The sequence below is a fragment of the Sarcophilus harrisii genome, chromosome 1 (assembly GCF_902635505.1).
Source record: "Sarcophilus harrisii chromosome 1, mSarHar1.11, whole genome shotgun sequence".
Lineage (NCBI taxonomy): Eukaryota > Metazoa > Chordata > Mammalia > Dasyuromorphia > Dasyuridae > Sarcophilus > Sarcophilus harrisii.
In genome coordinates, this window is record NC_045426.1 from 626,730,772 (window position 1) to 626,752,540 (window position 21,769).

Consider the following 21,769-nt stretch of genomic DNA (forward strand, 5'->3'; position numbering starts at 1 on the left):
TTCATTGAGAAGACAAGAAAAACAAAACCAGTTGCAACCACACATGTGGATATATTTATGTATATAGTCAAGTAAACAAAATCCTACACTATCTATTGTTCTTTTCCCAATTTCTCCTTAAAAATAAAAGAGAAAAGAAGAGAAAGAAAATAGGCTTCAATGTGTATGCTGAGTCTTGAGTCTATCAGCTTCCTATCTGGAAGTAAAAAATGTTTCATTTTGAGCCTTTTGTAATTGTGATTAGTCATTGTGTTGATCAGAGATTTAGATAATCTGATCTTTATGTATCTCTGTTATTGTTGTTACTATATAATTTGTTCTCTTGCTTCTGTTCACTTCACTTTGCATCAGTTCATACAAGTTTTCTCAGTTTTTATCTCCATAATCCTTTCATCCTTCCTCATTATTTCTCATAGCTCAGTAGTATTCACATATCATGACTTGTTCAGCTGTTCCCTAGCTAATGGCTCCTCTGCTCCTTCCCTTCTCTCCTCCTTTACTCCCCCCTCTTTTTCACACACACACACACACACACACACACACACACACGGGCACATACAACATATGAGTTAAAGTATCTCTTTTCCTATAATTTCTCTATTTGCTGTTTTCCTTTTTTGTTAACTTTGCCAATCTGATAGGTTGGAAGTGAAAACTCAATATTATTTTAATTCAGATTTTAGTAATTATTAGTCATTTGCAGTTTTTTTTTTTTTTTCAGAATGCTATTATTGGTAGCTTGGATTTATTCCTATGATAAAAATCTTTTCACATTCTTTGACCATATATTAGTTGGCAAAAGGCTCTTTCTTACTCTTGTAAATCTTTATTTGTTCCTATGCATCTTTTTATCACTTCTCTTTTCCTTTATCTGTTTTTACTTTTGTTCTTTGAATTATGACCCTTCTTTAGTTTCTCTATTTTTTCGTCATGAAAGTAAAGCTACTAAAGTACTTTTTTGATTTTTCCCTTTTTTAAACACTTCTTATTTAAATTTTACTATAAGTTTTTGGCTTTTCACATTATGGGGACCTACCTATAACCCTTAAAGGTGCTTATCATGGCATTGGTTTTGCTTATATGAAAATCATAATCCCCCTTCTCATTTAAAAAAATATTTATTTAGCACTTTAAGCTTTGCAATATATTGTCTGTATGTCACCTCGTTTGATCCCCAAAATAGTCTTTTAAATTGGTGCTGTTATTAACTCCAATTTACAGATAAAGAAACTGAAGGTTAAATGGCTCATGCAAAGTAACAAGCTAGCAAGAGTCACAGGAAAGGCCTAAACTCAAATCTTCTGTCTCACAAATTAAGCAGTCTTACCTACTAGCCAACTAGATACCAAAGTGGCAGAGTGAATGACCTTATAATTTAGATATATTTTCTTATTTAAACCTCAGTTTGTTGAGAAGACCTTTTCGCAAATCATGAAGCAATAGAAGTTACAGATAATAAAGGGCCAGGGGAAAATAGAACAAAAATTAATTTAATTAATTAAATTAATAAAATTAATAATTAAATTACTTGATTAAATAATCTAATCCTAAAGAGCGAGTGGCTGAAACAAGAAATCCTAGACACAATTGATAATTCATGCAAGAGAATGACAATAATGAGATAACATACCAAATTTATGGGATCCAACCAAAGCAGTTCTTTTTTTTTCTTTCTTTCTTTCTTTTTGTTTTTTTTTTTATTATAGTAACTTTTTATTGACAGAATCCATGCCAGGGTAATTTTTTTACAATATTATCCCTTGCACTCACTTCTGTTCCGATTTTTCCCTCCCACCTTCCACCCCCTCCCCGAGATGGCAAGCAGTCCTGTATTTGTTGAATATGTCCTAGTATATCCTAGATAAAATGTATGTGTGCAGATCCAAACAGTTTTCTTGTTGTACAGGGAGAATTGGATTCAGAAGGTAAAAATAACCTGGGAAGAAAAACAAAAATGCAAACAGTTTACATTCATTTCCCAGTGTTTTTTCTTTGGGTGTAGCTGCTTCTGTCCATCATTGATCAATTGAAACTATTTTAGGTCTCTTTGTCAAAGAAATCCACTTCCATCAGATTACATCTTCATACAGTATTGTTGTTGACGTATATAATGATCTCCTGGTTCTACTCATTTCACTTAGCATCAGTTCATATAAGTCTTTCCAAGCCTCTCTGTATTCCTCCTGCTGGTCATTTCTTACAGAACAATAATATTCCATAACATTCATATACCACAATTTACCCAACCATTCTCCAATTGATGGGCATCCATTCAGTTTCCAGTTTTTAGCCTCTACAAACAGGGCTGCCACAAACATTTTGGCACATACAGGTCCCTTTCCCATCTTTAGTATCTCCTTGGGGTATAAGCCCAGTAGAAACACTGCTGGGTCAAAGGGTATGCACAGTTTGATAACTTTTTGGGCATAATTCCATATTGCTCTCCAGAATGGTTGGATTCATTCACAACTCCACCAACAATGTATCAGTGTCCCAGTTTTCCCGCATCCCCTCCAACAATCATCATTATTTTTTCCTGTCATCTTATCCAATCAATTTCATCATCTGAAAATTGTCTGTTCATATCCTTTGACCATTTGTCAATTGGAGAATGGCTTGGTTTCTTATAAATTAGAGTCTGTTTTCTATATATTTTGGAAATGAGGCCTTCTGTGAAGATGTTTTCCCAGTTTGTTGCTTCCCTTCTAATCTTGTTTACATTAGTTTTGTTTGTACAGAAGCTTTTTAATTTGATATAATGAGAATTTTTTATTTTGTGATCAATAATGATCTCTAGTTCTTTGGTCACAAATTCCTTACTCCTCCACAAGTTTGAGAGGCATACTATCCTATGTTCCTCTAACTTATTTATGATCTCATTCTTTATGCCTAAATCATGGACCCATTTTGATCTTATCTTGGTATATTGTGTTAAGTATGGGTCCATGCCTAATTTCTGCTATACTAATTTCCAGTTTTCCCAGAAGTTTTTGTCAAATAATGAATTCTTATCCCATAAGTTAGGATCTTTGGGTTTGTCAAACACTAAATTGCTATATTTGACTATTCTGTCTTGTGAACCTAACCTGTTCCACTGATCAACTAATCTGTTTCTTAGCCAATACCAAATGGTTTTGGTGACTGCTGCTTTATAATATAGTTTTAGATCAGGTACAGCTAGGCCACCTTCATTTGATTTTTTTTTTCATTAATTCTTTTGAGATTCTTGACCTTTTATTATTCCATATGAATTTTGTTATTTTTTCTAGATCATTAAAATATTTTCTTGGACGTCTGGTTGGTATAGCAGTGAATAAGTAGTTTAGTTTAGGGACCTATCCAGGAGCACTTAATATTTTTCCAATTGTTTAAGTCTGACTTTATTTGTGTGGAAAGTTTTTTGTAATTTTGCACATATAATTCCTGACTTTCCTTTGGTAGATAGATTCCCAAATATTTTATGCTGTTGACAGTTATTCTGAATGGAATTTCTCTTTGTATCTCTTGCTGTTGGCTTTTGTTGGTGATGTATAAAAATGCTGAGGATTTATGGGGATTTATTTTATTATCAGCAACTTTTCTAAAGTTATGGATTATTTCTAATAGCTTTTTAGTAGAATCTCTGGGGTTCTCTAAGTATACCATCATATCATCTGCAAAGAATGATAGTTTGGTTTCCTCACTGCCTATTCTGATTCCTTTAATCTCTTTCTCGACTCTTATTGCTGAGGCTAGTGTTTCTAATACAATATTGAATAATAATGGTGACAGTGGGCAACCTTGCTTCACTCCAGATCTTACTGGGAAAGATTCCAGTTTTTCCCCATTGCATATGATGCTTACTGATGGTTTTAAATATATGCTCCTGAGTATTTTAAGAAAAAGTCCATTTATTCCTATACTCTCAAGTGTTTTTATTAGGAATGGATGTTGAATTTAATCAAATGCTTTTTCTGCATCTATTGAAATGATCATATGGTTTTTGTTAGTTTGGTTATTGATATAGTTGATTATGCTAATAATTTTCCTAATACTGAACCAGCCCTGCATTCCTGGTATAAATCCTACTTGGTCATAGTGTATTATCCTGGGAATGATTTTCTGTAATCTTTTTGCTAATATTTTATTTAAGATTTTAGCATCGATATTCATTAGAGAGATTGGTCTATAATTTTCTTTCTCTGCCATAGCAGTTCTTAAGGGAATTTTTTATCTTTTTTATTTTTTATCTCTGGATGCTTACTTGAATGAAATAGAGAAGAAGAAAAACAAAGGGAAGATCAATGAATTGTGCATGCAACTAAAATATAAAAAGGAAGAGTGATAAAATCAAAAGTAAGAAAACTATTGAATAAACAAAACTTAACAATTGGTTTTATGAAAAAAAAAACTAACAAAATAAACCTTCAGCTAATTTGATTAGAAAAAAAGGAAAGAAGACAATCAAATTGCTAATATTAAAAATAACAAGGGTAAAATTTCCATCAATAAAAAGGAAATTAAGGCAATAATTAAGAGCTGTTTTGCCCAACTGTATGTCAATAAATAAGAATCTAAGGGGAATGGATGAATACTTACAAAATATATAGATTGGCCAGATTGGAAGAGGAGAAAATAAATTACTTAAGTAGTCCCATTGTAGAAAAAGAAATGGAATGAACTATTAATCAGCTTCCTAAGAAAAAAATCTCCATGGCCAGATGTTTTACAAATGAATTCTACCAAACATTTAAAGAACAATTAATTCCAATATTATGCAAAAATATTTGGAAAAATAGGGAATGAAGAAGTCCTACCAAATTCCTTTTATGATGTAAATATGGTGCTAATACTGAAATCAGGTAAGATCAAAACAGAGAAAGAAAATTGTAGACCAATTTCCCTAATGAATATTGATGCAAAAATCTAAAATAAATTGTTAGGAAAGAGATTACAGCAAAATTTTACCAGGATATTATACCATTACGAAGTAGAAATTGTACCAGGAATATAAGTCTCGTTCAGCATTAGGAAAATTATTAGTATAATTGATTGTATCAATAATCAAGGTAATAGGAATCATATGGATATCCCAATAAGTGCAGAAAAAGCATTTGACAAAATCCAATATCTAGTCCTATTTAAAAACAACAACAACTAGAGAGTATAGGAATAAATGGAGTTTTCCATAAAGTTATCAATAGCATCTATCTTTAAATATGCTTTACCAGCAAGCATCATATACAATGAGCATAAACTAAAAACAATCCCCATAAAATCAGGGGTTAAACAAGATTACCCAATATCACCATTATTATTCAGTATTGTATTAGATATGTTATCTTTAGCAATAAGAAAAGAAAAAGAAATTAAAAAGAATTAGTTTTATTTCCTTATTGCCTATTCTATCATTCTTTGCAGATGATATGATGGTTTACATAGATAATCCTAGAAAACTACCTAAATAACTACCAGAAACAATTAACAACTTTAGCAGAGCTGCAGGATACAAAATAAATCCCCACAAATCATCATCATTTCTATGTTGCCCAGAAAGACCCAGGAGCAAGAGATACAAAAAGGAATTCCATTTAAAATAACAGTAGATTAATATAAAATATTTGGCAACCTACCTGCCAATAAACTATATGAACACAATTACAAAATACTTTCCACACAAATAAAGTCAGATCTAAACAATTGAAAGAATATGAAGTGCTCATTGGTCGGCCAAACTAATATAATAAAAATGACAATTTTATCTAAATTAATCTACTTATTCAGTGCCATATCAATCAAACTGCCAAGAAATTAGTTTACAGAGCCAGAAGAAATAATAACAAAGCTAATCTCGGAAGAACAAAAGGTCAGGAATTTCAAGGGAATTAATGAAAAAAAAATGCAATTGAAGGTAGCCTAACTATCAGTCCTAAAACTATATTAGCAAAGTAGCAGTCCTTAAAATCATTTGGTACTGGCTAAGAAATAGAGTAGTTGATTAGTGGAATAGATCTGACTCAGAAGACACAATAGTCAATGACTATATTAATCTATTGTTTCATAAAACCAAAGATTCCACTTTCTGGGATGAGAACTCACTGTTTGACAAAAATTGCTGGGAAAATTGGAAAATAGTATGGCAGAACCTAGATATTGACTAACCTTAGACAAAGACAAGATCAAAATGGATTTTTTCTCACTTTTTTCCTTTTTTTGTCTGATTTTTCTTATGTAGCATGCTAACTATAGTAGTAGTTTAGAAGAATTTCACATGTTTAATTTTGTATCATTATTAAAGCTTTTTAATTTCAAAACATATCCATAGATGATTTTCAACATTCACCCTTGTAAAAAACCTTGTGCTAAAACTTTTCCTCCCTCCCTTCTCCCCCACTCTCTTCCATAGATGGAAAGTCATCCCATATGTTAGACATGTATTTTTTCTACGCATATTTCCATAAATATACTGAACAAGAAAAATCAGACAAAAAAGGAAAAAAATGAGAATGCAAAATCTAAGCAAACAAAAAAAAAAGTGAAAATGCTATGTTGTGATCCCCACTCAGTTCCCCTAGTCCTCTCTTTGAGTGCAGATGGCTCTTTTCATTACAAGGTCATTGGAACAAGTCTGAATTATCTCATTGTTGAAAAGAACCGTGTCCATCAGGAGGGACTAGGGACTAGTTTTACTCCCCCCCAGTCCCTCCTACAATCCTCTGTATATACACCAATCATCGAGCCAGCACAGGATAGTGGGAAGGGCCATTTTCCAAGCATAAGCTAATTATTGTATTGTCCAATCAGTAGTTAGCCTCAAGTGCTCCGCTGTCCTGACCTCAGTGCATCTACTCATTAGTTTCAGCCCTCTACAACTAAGAATATATGTGAACCAGAGAACCATTGTCTCATCAATTCCTCTGCCTTAAAACACCTTGTTTCAAGTATACTTCTCCAGAGTTCTGGCTGGCTCTCTACACACCTTCATTTGCTCTTTTTTTTTTTTTTTTTTTTTTTTTTTTCTCTCTCTCATTAATTCCCTTGAAATCCTTGCAAGACCTTTTGTTCTTCCAGATAAGTTTTGTAAAAATAATTGTGTAAGTAACTTGTTAAACTAGGTTCTTGGCATTGTGATTGGTATGACACTGAATAAAAGTAGATTAATGTGGTTAGTATTGTCATTTTTATTATGTTAGCTTGGCCCATCCATGAGCACTTGATATTTTTCCATTTGATTACATCTGACTTTATTTGTCTGGAAATTGTGTTTTATAATTGTGTTCGTACAGTTCCTGACTTTGATTTAACGGGTAGACTCCCAAATATTTTATATTGCCTCCCAGTTAAATACCATTTCTCTTTTTATCTCTTGTTCTGGACTTTATTGGTAATATATAAAAAATGCTTATGATTTCTGTGCATTTATTTTGTATCCTCCAACTTTGCTAAAGTTGTGAACTGTTTCTAGTAGGTTTTTAGTTTATTATATAAGATTCTCTGAAATATACCATCATAACATCTGAAAAGAATGCCAATTTTGTTTCCTTATAAACCTACTCTAATTCCTTTAATTTCATTTTTCTTCTTTTCTTGCCAAAGGTAACATTTCTAATACAGTATTGAATAGCAGTAGTGACAGTGGACAAATTTTAAATAGCTGGAGAATTATTCAGGGATCAGAACTAGATCTTGCAAATAACAGTCAAAATAACAATGTTATCAAATTTAACTTACAGTTTGAAAGTTCTGTCAATTAAACTATTAAATAAATTATAGATTTAATAAAAAAATTTTAATTTATTTGGAGAACAAGAGATCTACATTATCAGTGCAAGTGATGAAAAGAAACAATGATAAACAACCTACCATTTCAGAAAATAACTGGAATTATTCAAATTAAGTGATTAAAATGTTTATACCCTTTGATCCAGAGATTTCACTATAAGGCTTAATTCCCAAAAGGCCACTGAATTAAAAAAAGAAAACTTGTAGATACATACTAAAACATGTATAATAATATTTTTATTGGTCATAACAAAGAACTGAAAATAAGTGGATATTCATTGATTGAAAATGCCTGAAGAGATTATGGTATAATAATATAATGGAATATAACTATGATTTAAGAAATTATATGAGAATCATGGAAAAAATACTTATATATGACCTGATGCCAAGTGAAGAAAGTAAAGGCAAGTAAAGAATATAAACAATATGTGAAGCAGTATAAATGGAAAGAATTATTAAAATCAATAGGAAGTAAAGATAACTAAATTACAATGAATATAGTGTCAAGGAAGATATATGAAGAAATGCTAAATGTATTCATCCATTTTACTGATTTTTTTCCTTGTACCTCTTTATATTATTTAAAAATATTCTTTGCTATATGGGATACCTCTCTGGAAAAGGGTAAATAGAAGAAGAAAAGTAGATACCTAGGAGTGATAACAAAAATAAGAAGCATTGACTGGAAAAAAGAAAAAGTACTTTCCAGTTTTGTTTTTCCCAGAAGCACTCTAGGTATATATACAATTATATAACCTATTTTAATGCAATGAGATATTTCATATTTTTTTCATTTTGTTTTGTTTTGTTTTATCTTGATTTCTTATAAAGTTATTAGCTTCTATTTGCTCAATTCTAATTTTTAAGGAATTAGTTTCCTCAGTGGGCTTTGTGTCTCCTTTTCCAGTCAGCCTATTTTGCTTAAGACATTCCTCTCATCAGCTTTTTGTATCTCCTTTTGTACCACTTTCAATTGTTTTTCTAATTTTTCCTCAGTCTCTCTTACTTGGTTTTTAAAATCCCTTTTGAACTCTTCCATGACCTGATCCCAATTCTTACTTTTCTTGGAGAATTTGGATGGAGGAGCTTTGATTTTGTAATCAGCTTCTGAGTGTGTTTTGATCTTTCTTGTCACCATAAAAAATTTAAATGGTCAGAAACTTTTTCTGTTGTCTGCTCATTTTCCTAGTCTATTACTTGGCTTTTAACTCTTTGTTAAAGCAAGTCCCTGTTTCCAGGGTGGAGGGTGCCCTTTCCCTACCTTTGGGGTTTGATGCAGCTACTTTCAGAGATTTCTAGGAATCTGATCACATTTGTTCTTCCCTGGAGCTATGAGGAGGGTCCCTGCCCCACTGTGACTATGAGATCTCATGTGCTAGCTGGGGCTGAGGCTGGGGCAGGAGCTGGGCCTAGGATTGGGTGCTGGCCTCCCATCCTGGTTCTATTTAAGGAATTTGGAGCAGTTTGAGGGATAGGTTGGGAGAGTCCCTGCCTTTACTCCTCCTTGCTCTATGAACCTGTGATTTTCTGCAAGGCTCAGTTCATGTGCTATCTCCCAAGAGGATTCTTGTCTGAGTTTTAGCATTGCTTACCTCCTCAGAAAACTTTTATATACACACATACAGACACACACACACACACACACGTGTGTATGTATGTATGTATGTATATATATATTTGTGTGCTTAATACATCAAAATATATACATATCTATCTATAATTTTTATTTATATAAACACACATAAATATATACATACAAATATTATATCTATATATCTTATTAAGTATATTGTTTATCTTTGCACATGTCATATCTCTCCAGTGCATTGTAAGTTCCTTGAGGACAGGGACTGATTTTTGCTTTGTTTTTATGTATGAAGCATAATTCTTTTCTTTTGAATAAATACTTTTATTATTTGATTGATGCTCCTTTTTACTAAGCACATTGTCTATGGCAAATAACGTGTTTGCGACAGGGCTCAGGGCTCAGTGCTCAGTCACTAGGGCTTCCAATGAAGTTTAGTTTATTTAGGGAAGGCTTCCTGCTTCTTTTGATGATGGGGTGGATAATTTGTTCAGCTTACTTTAATTGGCAGTTAGAATGATCCAACTGTACCCTAATGCAAACAGAATTCAATTGTATTCATTAGTTCAATCCACCTTATTTCTCTTTGTTCTTAATCTCTAAATATCTCCTTGGGTTTATAAGTTAGAAATGGCAGAAGTATTTTTAGTATATGAAAAAGATGTTTGTCTTTTAAGATATTTGAGCATAATAAATTCAGTGATTGGGATATTAAGACAAAACCTTCATGTTATGTTGTTATGTTCTGTAGGAGAAAGAAGTACTTCTTAGTCCCAAGTTAAATCTGTTTGGAGTAAATAGTAATAGAAACTCAGAGTTTTAGATATAGATGAGACTTGTTTTGTGTAGTAGAACTCATTTCCAAAATAAGAATGCTTATTATAGTATTTAAAGCAAGTTCTTGGGGTCCAAGTAGAATCTTAGTGAAAAATATTAATGAGAATTATGGTGGGATAGTAGCCTTTCCTTCCACAGATGCAATACTTTAGGTGGTGTAAGAGTTCTCTCTTGGTAGACTAATGGGAGATTCTGAGCTTTTAGTAGAAGAGAGGTTAAGCAAATTTTACTTACATAAATTATGCCTTGCCATTATCATGGAGATATAATAATCTCTGTAGCATCTGAAAAGCTTTTAAGTGGGAGGAAAAAAAAAAACAACTAGATAGATATTAATCATAAATGTTTTCTTGAAAGAACAGAAAATCACTTTTCCTTCTTTTCCTGTAGAAGCAAGGAAGTAATGATTGTCTGAATTAAAAGTAATTCAAAATTGGAAACTGGTTTTCATTGAGTACAGAGTAGAAATTTAAACTCTTAATTTAAAGTGTATACTACCTTAAGGATTTCAAAAGGAACTTCAGAGAGACCTTAGATGTTTATTTGATCTATTTCAGGAAGATATTTCTTGATCATTGAGTGAAGATGTTAGTAAAGTATTCTAGAACAGGTGGTAGTTTATTTTCTCCTTTGAGATTTTAGGAAAATAGACTATATCAGATGAAAAGGCATTTATGATATCCTTAAATTGTACCATAGGACAGTTAAATAGTACCGTGGATAGAGTGCTAGACCTGGAGTCAGAAAGACTTGTCTTTGAATTCAAATGTGGCCCCTAGATACTTACTAAGTCTGTCAGGCTGGTCAAGTCACTTAACCTGTTTCCTTTGGTTTCCTCGTATGGTATCTTTGTCAAGAAAACCCCAAATAGGGTCACAAAAAGTTGGGGATGATTGAAACATGATTGAACAACAACAAAGTGTATACTCTGTACTAAGTACTTAGGAAGATAACAGAAAAAGAATGCAGTTTCTGACCCCTAAGGAACTCACACTATAATTGAAAAAGACAACATGTGTAAGAGAGATCTGATAGAGCTTCTTGCCTTGGAGTTCAAATTTAGCCACATTCATTTATTAGTTGTGTGATTTTGGGAAAGTCAGTTAAGCTGTGTGTTCTTCAGTTTCCTAATTATGAAGCAGAGATAATATATACTGTCTCGTGGTTGTTGTGAAGATAAAATCAAATTCTTTGGATGCATCCTACAGTGTGTCTGCTGGATCAGACCAACCCTTCATAGAAGGTCAAAGAGGGACACTGATGGGAAAGTCTGAGTTGGTTAAAAAAGTGAAAAAAAGGCAATTGACAGGAAAGTTAGGAAGGGTTAGGTAGTAAAGGGTAAAGGCAGTCCTATATTGTTTGAGTTCAGTTTCTTGATTTATCACAAGTTATTTCCTTTGATGCAGCCAACTGCTTCAGTGTTTCAGTGGATAAAATTTATTATTGGGTTTTTTTTTTCATAAATATGAATGTCCTTTTTCTATAATCTTGCTTCCGTTATTTTTTCCCTAAATATTACAATTAAAATTCATATAGCTATACTTGGAAAATAGTCCTCTTTTTCATGACTTTATGAACATTAGTTATTTTAATGTGGAGCATGCATTAAACTTGAACAGCTGATATACTTATCTCTGAAATGGCATTTTAATTTTAATTTTCCCCTAAGAACTGGTATTATTTTGTCTTCAGTATAGTATGTCATTCAAACCAAATGAAGTATAGTCACACTTTCAGGTTTACTACATATTTAACTATCTTTAGAAGTACTCAAAGAAATCTTCCACTGATATTTCATTTTAGTTGTATAAATGAAGCATACAAAACAACAAATCTGTGCTATTGAATATTTTTCTATTTTTATTAGACTTGATATATTTAATTTTTTTTCAGTTTCACCTTGTGATTCCTTTATTATTACTTTTCTTAAAATTAAGTTTTCCATTTATTAAAAAAACAGAATAGGAAAAAAGATAGAAAAGGAAAATTAAAAAAAGCAAAAGAAACAGAACAGAATATTGTCGTGTGCCCATCAAAATATCAGGGAGGATTCAAAATATATAACAATAAGTTTCTACTTTAATAAAGGATATATGATGGTAGTAGAAATTATATTCATGGGTGTCCATCTTTGCTTCCTTGTGAGTTTTGTTCTCTGCTGTGAACTTTTTTTTTTACTTTATTCTTTTTTTTTCCCTTTTCATCCCTACCACTTCCCCCAAGCAGACTATAGTTTAGCATAGATATATTTTCTCTCTCTTTCTCCCTCTCCCTCTCTTTCTCTCCCCCTTCCTCTCTCCTCTCTCCCCCCCTAAATTTTCTACTTCAATTCAGCTCCTTAATTTGCCTTGCTAATAACTTCATTTCTCTCCCACCCATGGATCCCACCCTTGTCTTCTTACCCCCAACCCTTTGCATCTCCCTTTGCCCAGCCCTCCTTCCTTATGTCTTTATGGATTTTGGGAGAGTGCTATACCCTTTGTAGTATATATAAATTATGTTGGCTTTTTAACCCATCACCTCCAAATGAGGTACAGAGGAAGAATAGACACAGAGGTTCAGAAGTCTTCCCCACTCTGAAACCTCTGTGTCTATTCTTCTGCACTTCATTTGTATCTTTCTTTTGAGCTATTCAATTACTGATGTTAATCTTACACATATGGAATACATTTCCTTATAAAAATTATAAATGATTTGTCTGTGTTAAGTTCCTTGAAATTAATATTGTACATTGACACTTAACAGGTTAAATTTTTTAATTAATTCAAGTTTGGTTGAAAGAAAGTCTTAGAAAGTTCATTGAATGTCCTTTTTTTTTCATTCAATATTATGCTCAATTTTGCTGGATATGATATTTTTGACCAAAGGCCTAGTTCGTGTGTGTGTATGTGTGTGAGAGCGAAGGAGGGAGAGAGAGAAAAAAAGAGAGAGGGAGAGTGAAGGTGAACGTACTGTGAGAGCAGCATTTAAAAAAAAAAAAACTTTTAATAATAGCTTTTTATTTTCAAAATACATGCAAAAATAGTTTTCAACATTCACCCTTGCTTTTGTTCCAAATTGCCTCCTCAAAGTTGGATGAGGGATGAACTGGAGGGAGAGAATTTGGAATTTAAAAATTTTTAAATGCATTGAAAAATAAAGTGAATCTTAAATTTTTGAAAGTAAGTGTACAGAATGCCAAGTAAAGAAATTTCCTCTACCAATTTACTCTACAAATCTGAGTTTTATAAGTTGCCTAGAAGAGTGCATTGAGAGGTTAAAGTGACTTGGCTAGATCTTAGAATTAATGCATCAGTTAATGAACTTCTTCCTGTATCCAAGGTTTGGTTTCTACCAGTTACCTTAAAAGCCTGCCTTTTTTGTCTTCTCTTTTTCTTTTTTTAAATAAAAGCTTTTTATTTTCAAAATGTATGAAAAGGTAGTTTTCAAAATTCACTCTGGCAAAACCTTGTGTTCCAAAATTTTTCCCTCCTTCCCACCCACTTTCTCTCCTAGGCAGCAAATAATCCAACATATGTTAAATATGTGCAATTCTTTTATACATATTTCCACAATTACACTGCAGAAGAAAAATCAGATCAGAAAGGGAAAAAAATGAGAAAAAAAAAAGTCAGCAACAGAGGTGAAAATACCATGTTGTTGTCCACATTCTGTCCCCTCAGTCCTCTCTCTGTATGCAGATGTCTCCAGCACAAGACCATTGGAACTGGTCTGAATCACCTCATTGCTGAAAAGAGCCACCACATCCATCAGAACTGATCATTGTATAATCTTGTTGCTGTGTACAATGATCTGCTCATTTCACTTAACATCAATTCATGAATTCTTTTGATTGTCATTAGATGTGATTCCAGGACCTGTGGTCTTTGATTGTAGTTTGCCAATAAGTCCTGTATAATTACAAGGATAGTGTTAGTATATTTAAATTGGTTTTTTTTTTTCTTTTTCTTGAAAAATTTTCTCTTTGATCTAGGATTTTTGAAATTTTGTGATACTATTCCTATGTGTTTTTCCATAAAGGAACTCTCTGAGGTGATGACTGATGGATATATATATATTAACTTTCCCCTCATATTCTATCACTCCAGGACAATTTTCTTGGATTTTTTCTTGCATTATTGTGCCAGAGTCCTTCTTTGGGGCATAGCTTTTAGGTAGTAAAAATATTCTTATATTTTTTCTTCTTTATTCTTTAGATCTGTTGTTTTTTCTTTTAAGTTGTTTCACATTCTGTTCTATTTTTTTCATTCTTTATATTCCGTTTTGTTGTATCTTGACTTCTTATAGCTTCATTGGCTTCCCCTTGCCCAGGTCTACTGTTTTCATCTTTAAAACTCTATCTCCTTTTGTATTTTTTTTTAATAATCTTCTTGGAATTTTTTTGGATGGGTCTTTAATTATTAGTTTTACTCAGTGTCTCACTTTTTTTTTTTTTTTAAACTTCAGTGTTCTCTTCTGAAGATTAACCCTGGTCTTCCCTATTCCCATAGTATGTTTTTATGGTTGGATTCTTTGTTTTTTGCCAGATTTTTTCTTTCTTTCTTTTTTTAAAATGAGAAGTATTAGCTAAAGCACCCCTAATGGAAGGATATGAGGATGATACCTATAGCTTCATTTCAGCTCTCCACGCTGACCAGGAAACCCAAACCAAGAGCTCCCCCCACTGCAAGTGCCCACAACCAGTAGCATCCCTGCCCCATTGCTCCTGCCCTCCTAGTGTGCTGGCTACTTCTCGCCCAAGTTCTTAATAAGCCCAGGTTATTAAGTCTTCTGGTGCTTAGATTTCTGACTCCTTTTGTTGGGGAGGTAAAAGTACTGTGACTCCTGCTGAAATTAACAGGCAAACCCATCTCACAGCATGGATCCCCACTTGTTGGTTCTGCGGACCTAGCCTGAAAGTGTTTGTACTTCACATTGGTTAAACCCTAGTCTGGCTCTTTATTCAGATCTTCTTAGGTTGTACCAGGAGGACCCCTGTTCTGCCCCAAGTCCTCTGGATTTTTCACCAGATTATATCCTTCCTGAGGTGCAAATTTGTTCTGTTTGTGGGGGAAATATGGAGAACTTGAAATTTACAGACCACCTCTACCGTGTTCTTGGAACTCTCACCTAGCTTTAATCTTTTTCACTCCTAATAATAGTTGAAATAAGAATTGCTGTGAAAAAGTGAAGGCAACATTGACTAATAGAAATTTGTCAAGGTTTGAAGCTCAATGGAAAGCAGTAGGTTAGAGTATGCTGTTTAATACCTTATCTTTGGGGTTTTCTATCCCCTCTCCCCCCACTTTTTTTTGGTGTTTTGGCTCTCTGACAGCCTGGGAAAATCTATGAAATCTTTCTCAGAATAATATTTTTATCTGCATAAAACATAAGATTACAAAAGAAACCAGTTATATTGAAATATTGTTATATCTATATTTATCTAGAAGTTCACAAACTGAAGGTTAAAAATCTCTGATCAACCATAAAACATTTATTAACCCCTCTTCTTTGTCCTAGGTATTGTATAAATGCTAGACAATATAAAAAGAGGCAAAAGACAGTTCCTGCTCTCAAGGAACTTATATTTTAATGAAAGTGACAATGTGCAAACAAATAAGTAAAAAGCAAGCTATATACAGGATAAATAGAAAATAACAGAAGGAAGGAGCTAAAATTAAGATGTTAGAGAAAGTTTCTTTAGGAACAGAAATTACTTAGAAAATATAATGCATTTATGTACTTTATACTATTTAAACTCTTATCTTAAACAAATCTTATTCATTAAAACTCTTGAAATCATAGCTTATTTAATTGTACAATTTTCTTTTTTTCTTTTTCTTTTCTTTTTTTTTGGGGGGGGTGGAGCTGATATCTTAACATATTCTCAGTCTGTATTTTATAGTGTAGTGTATAGGATGTAGTGCTATAATGTCAATTAAAAAATTGTAAGCTCTTTGAGAGAATGAGCCCATGATTTACTCTTTTGTATCTTTGACAGCCCCTCAACCATTTCTGAACATGTGGAACACACTCAAGATATATTTTGTTGAATTACTTTATCCAACAGCATTATGTAGATTGAAAAACAAGATGATATTTAGCTTTAATAGAAAGGATAGATCACTAAAATCATCTAAATTATTTGAAATAAAATCCAATGATTGCAAATTCAACTCAATATCTATTTGAGACCTACTGTAGACAAGACATTCATTGTAATAGGGTCAATGAATACAAAATGAAAAACAAAGTAATACTTGTATTTACAGGGGGGTTGTAATGTAATAGGGAGGAAAAAGTAGCTATGTATACAAACATATATGATAATAATAGAATGTGATGGAACAAAGAAGAAGATTAGATTAAGAGCCATATAAAAATTTAGAGTCAGGAATGAGTACTTTCAACTAGATGCAATGAGGGAAAGATTTAAGGAGTAGCTGACACATAAATAAATAAAAAACACTTCTACCTTGAAGGAAGAGCAAGGTTCCAATTTGGAAGAGCATTTCTGCAAATGAAGGTCTGTTTGAACAGAAGAAAGAGGATAAGATCAGCAAGACATTTTAATGGATAGGGTGAGCAAATACAATAAAAGATGACAATACTACCTGAATTAATCTATTTATTTAGCTCTATATCAATCAGACTCCCCCCAAAACTATTTTAATGACCAAGAAAAAATAACAAAGTTCATATGGAAAAACAAAAGGTCAAGAATTTCAAGGGAATTAATGAAAAAAAAAATCAAATGAAGGTGGCCTAGCTGTACGAGATCTAAAATTATATTATAAAGCAGCAGTTACCAAAACCATTTGGTATTGGCTAAGAAATATATTAGTTGATCAGTGGAATAGGTTAGGTTCAAAGGACAAAACAATCAATAACTTTAATAATCTAGTGTTTGACAAACCCAAAGACCCCAGCTTTGGGGATAAGAATGCATTATTTGACAAAAATTGTTGGGAAAATTGGAGATTAGTATGTCAGAAACTAGGCATTGACTTACACTTAACATCATACATCAAGATAAGGTCAAAATGAGTTCATGACCTAGGCATAAAGAATGAGATATAAGCAAATTAGAGGAATACAGGATAGTTTACCTCTCAGACCTATGGAAGAGGAAGGAAATTATGACCAAAGAATAACTAGAGATCATTATTGATCACAAAATAGAAAATTTTGATTTAAAAAGTTTTTGTACAAACAAAACTAATACAGACAAGATTAGAAGGGAAGCAATAAACTGAGAAAACATTTTTACAGTCAAAGGTTCAGATATAGGCCTCATTTCCAAAATATATAGAGGATTGATTCTAATTTACAAGAAATCAAGCCATTCTCCAATTGATAAATGGTCAAAGGATATGAATGGACAGTTCTCAGACGAAGAAATTGAAATTATTTCTGGCCATCTGAAAAGATGCTTCAAGTCATTATTAATCTGAGAAATGTAAATTAAGATAACTCTGAGATACCACTACACATCTGGCAGATTGGCTAGAATGACAGGGAAAGATAATGTGAAATGTTGGAGGGGATGTGGGAAAACTGGGACATTGATGCATTGTTGGTGGAGTTGTGAATACATCCAACCATTCTGGAGAGTAGTTTGGAACTATGCCCAAAAAACTATCAAACTGTGCATACCCTTTATTCCAGCAGTGTTTCTATTGGGCTTATATCCCAAAGTGATCTTAAAGAAGGGAAAGGGACCTGTATGTGCACGAATGTTTATGGCAGCCCTCTTTGTAGTGGCCAGAAACTGGAAACTGAGTGAATGCCCATCAATTGGAGAATGGCTGAATAAATTGTAGTATATGAATATTATGGAATATTATTGTTAGGTAAGAAATAACCATTGGAGAATGGCTGAATAAATTGTGGTATATGAATGTTATGGAATATTATTGTTCAGTAAGAAATGACCAGCAGGATGACTTCAGAAAGGCCTGGAGAGACTTACATGAATTGATGCTGAGTGAAATGAGCAGGACCGGGAGATCATTATATACTTCAACAACAAATACTATATGATGATCAATTCTGATGGACATGGCCCTCTTCAACAATAAGATGAACTAAATCAGTTCGAATAGAGCAGTAATGAATTAAACCAGCTACACCCTGCAAAAGGATTCTGGGGCATGAATATGAACCACTACAGAGAATTCTCAGTCCCTCTATTTTTGTCCGCCTGTATTTTTGATTTCCTTCACAGGTTAATTGTACATTATTTCAAAGTTTGGTTCTTCTTGTGCAGCAAAATAACTGTATGGACATGTATACATATATTTTATTTAACATATACTTTAACACATTTAACATGTATTGGTCTATGTGCCATCTGGGGGAGGGGGGTGGAGGAAGGAGGGGGAAAAAGTAGAACAAAAGGTTTTGCAATTGTCAATGCTGAAAAATTACCCATGCATATAACTTGTAAATAAAAAGCTATAATAAAAAAAAAAAAAGACATTTAATGGTGCAGTTTGACTAGGTTATAGACTATATGAAGTGGAGTCACAATGATTGACCTTAAATTTGAGACTAAATTATTTGCATTTTGTCTTATAGATTTTAGGAACCAATAATGGTTTCTAAGAAAGGAATACATTGATAAATATTAATCACCACCTATGATACATACTACACAGATGTACCGTTAAGCTATCAATTCTAGATTTATTTAAAATGCTAGGGAAAATGAATTTTAGATAGCAAAGTAAAAATTGCTACATGTTGATTTTTTTGATTCTGTAGTATTAATTTTAATCAAGATGTTTAAATAATAGCTTATTTCTGTTAAAGGGTAGATTGGAAGAATTATTTTCTATATCTCTTGGATTTGTTTTGTTGTTGTTTTTTAATCTTATTTTAAATAGTGTCTCCCCATTGTTTATATATTACATATTAATATAATATATATAACAGAGAGTGAGAGAGAGAGAGAAGGAAGGGGGGAGGTTTTGCAGAGTAATAGAGAAAGAGATGAGAAGGGAAAAGTCAAGTGCAAAATTAAATATAATAATATAGAATGTGAATAAGACCAAAAGTGAGGGCAAAGTAAGGAACTAGATAAAATTAAAGGAGGATGAGAGTACCTCCAGCTGCAGTGTATAAACTACTGGAGGTGGAGTCAGCAGGAGTTGTGATATGAAACATTTAATATGTGATCCTGAGAATTCTTTTAGTTTCTCTTTGTCTTTTTCATCTGTAATATCTAGACAATGATAATGCCTACCTTCTAGGGTTGAGAGGGAAAAAATGAGAATATTTAGATCATCACATAACTTTTTATCTTAAAAATATTTAAGCATATTTTTGCATATAAATTATAGTTTATTCTTTCTTTTTTTCCTAGTTTAACTTCGTTGGAAAACTTTTGGGTCCACGTGGCAATTCACTGAAGCGTTTACAGGAAGAAACTTTGACCAAAATGTCCATTCTTGGAAAAGGTTCCATGAGAGACAAAACAAAGGTAATAGACTTAGATAACTAAAGTATTAATAGTCACATGCTAAGTAAATAATGGAGTAGGTTTTTCATACTTTATATTTTTAATCTATAAATTAAATTTTTGACCAGAAGTCAGGAGTTCAAATCTGGCCATAGTCGCTTACTCTTAGTCACCCTAAGCAACTCACTCAGTCTCTGTTTTCTGATCTATAAAGTGGGCATGATAATGGCACCTACCTTTTAAGGTTTCTGAGAGGATCAATTCAGATATTTTTAAAGTGCTTTTCAAATGTTAAAGTTATATGAATACCAGTTGATATTGTTCTTATTATGTTCTGTCTTTCTGGTCATTTCTCATTGACCATTATCACTGTTAGAATTTTGTATCCCTTTTATTAAGATAATATAAAAGATCTTTGTGGTGCTTATATATGTATGTGCATATAAATTCTGAATGATTTCTGAGGATTAAATCTGAATTAATTAGAAGAAATTGACAAAGATGGTTTGTCTTTTGTGTCTCTTTTACTCAGGAGCACTTCTAACACTTTCTGGGGTGTAAAGCATTTACACCTCTGATGTGAGGGGCCCCCAAACCCTTTTCAGAGCTTGTTTTCCAACTTTGGTGTCACCTTCCACCCACATCTCACCTGTGGTTCCAAGAAGCTTTAGGATATGTAGCACTCACACCCCAGTAAACTATTTTGGCAGATAGACTAAACCTTGAGGATGATAACTAAGGGGCTCAAACCCATTGTTGAGTTAAGGGGGTGTCTACCCTAAGCAGATAAAGGTTTCCACAGTAGAATAAGTGGATTAAAACGATTTGTTTCAATAGCGCATGTAGGCAGTGGAAATAGATGATAGGTATTCCTTAAAGCTTGGTTAGATATCAAAGATATCAAAGTCATCTGCTGCATCCCAAGTTGTTGCCAGTCATTTTTATTTTATTGCTGAACTGATGACTCTGGGAGGGAGAATGAGAGAGAAGTGAGTCACTTCATGCAACTGCCTCACTTAAATTGGACTTATGCATGAGTCAAAAAACTCCACCCATTCCATTTTACCAACCTGAGAGTCCTGTGGTGACAACCAAGTGACAAAGCAGCAAGTGCAGGTACACTAGGATCATCTTCTCTTTGGACCGAAGCAGCAGAGAGATTTGGCAGCCCCCTGGAGTAGCCTTTTTAAAGGATCATACTGCTGAGCTCCTGGCATGAGGAAGGAGCTGGAAAAACTGCCCTAAAAATGGTCTGCTTCCCCTAGGCATTCTGTGCTCTGCTTGCTGCCACAGGCAGGGGTCCTACACTGTGGCTGAAACAGCAAAACTTTTATGCAGATGATAGCATATATCACCAATAGCTGGAATGTGCATAGACTTGTGGACAACCTGAAATCTGAGTGGACCTGAAAGACAAATAGCGCTTGTTGCAGGAGAACCTAACAGTATTACATCCAAACAGTGGCTCCAGCTGAAATAGGCTAGATAGATGAAGGCCTTCTTACCAGTCCCAGAGGTAGACATACATTGTTCTTGTATGGCTGCAGTTACAGAAAGTACCATGCAATTGGCTTGGGTTTCATAATCAGAAGTAATCCATCAACAAACTTGTCTGCCTCCCTCGAGGCACATGGCAGTGTGATCTCCACTGGCAAGAAAGAGCCCTGCCACCATGATGAACCCTGATGTTGCCAACGAAAAGTCTTATGAAGATTGAAGAGCCTCATCATCAATGTTCCAAAGGAGATAAGTTTGTAATATTGGGTGACTAAAAAGCACTTGAGTCAGCATAGACTCTCAGACATGGCAGAAACCACTTGGGTGGAGTGGACTTGGCAAAAGCAACAGCAACAATCACTTACTTTTGAAGAAGGCATGTGTATCTCATGACCTTCTCAACGGCAACACAGTCTTCCATTTATCTAAACACTTTCAGCTTTGTGAGTGCACCCTCATAGAAAACATTGACATTTAATAGACAGTGTCATTGCAAACAGAACATAGACTTATTCTCTGGAAAAGGAAGCATTTGCATTCAACAAAAGCAGCAGCTCCAAGGCAAGATGACTGCTAAAATACTTAATGTGAACTTTAGAACTCTGCTCTTTGGATGAACAGTATGTTACTTATTTGGAAGGAAA

The 21,769-nt window shown here is 33.4% G+C and overlaps 1 protein-coding gene across 4 annotated transcripts in view; it reads left to right on the forward strand.

The window, feature by feature from the left end:
* KHDRBS3 (KH RNA binding domain containing, signal transduction associated 3) overlaps positions 1–21,769 on the forward strand; it is a 260,581-nt gene that overhangs the window by 108,066 nt on the left and 130,746 nt on the right. For all 4 annotated transcript variants that reach the window (XR_004231106.1, XR_004231107.1, XM_031947233.1 and 1 more), the window contains exon 3: positions 19,533–19,649. Coding sequence is in view for 2 of the 4 variants with exons in the window: in XM_031947233.1 (XP_031803093.1) it covers positions 19,533–19,649 (117 nt within the window). In the remaining 2 variants the exon portion in view is untranslated. The remainder of the gene's footprint in view (positions 1–19,532; positions 19,650–21,769) is intronic.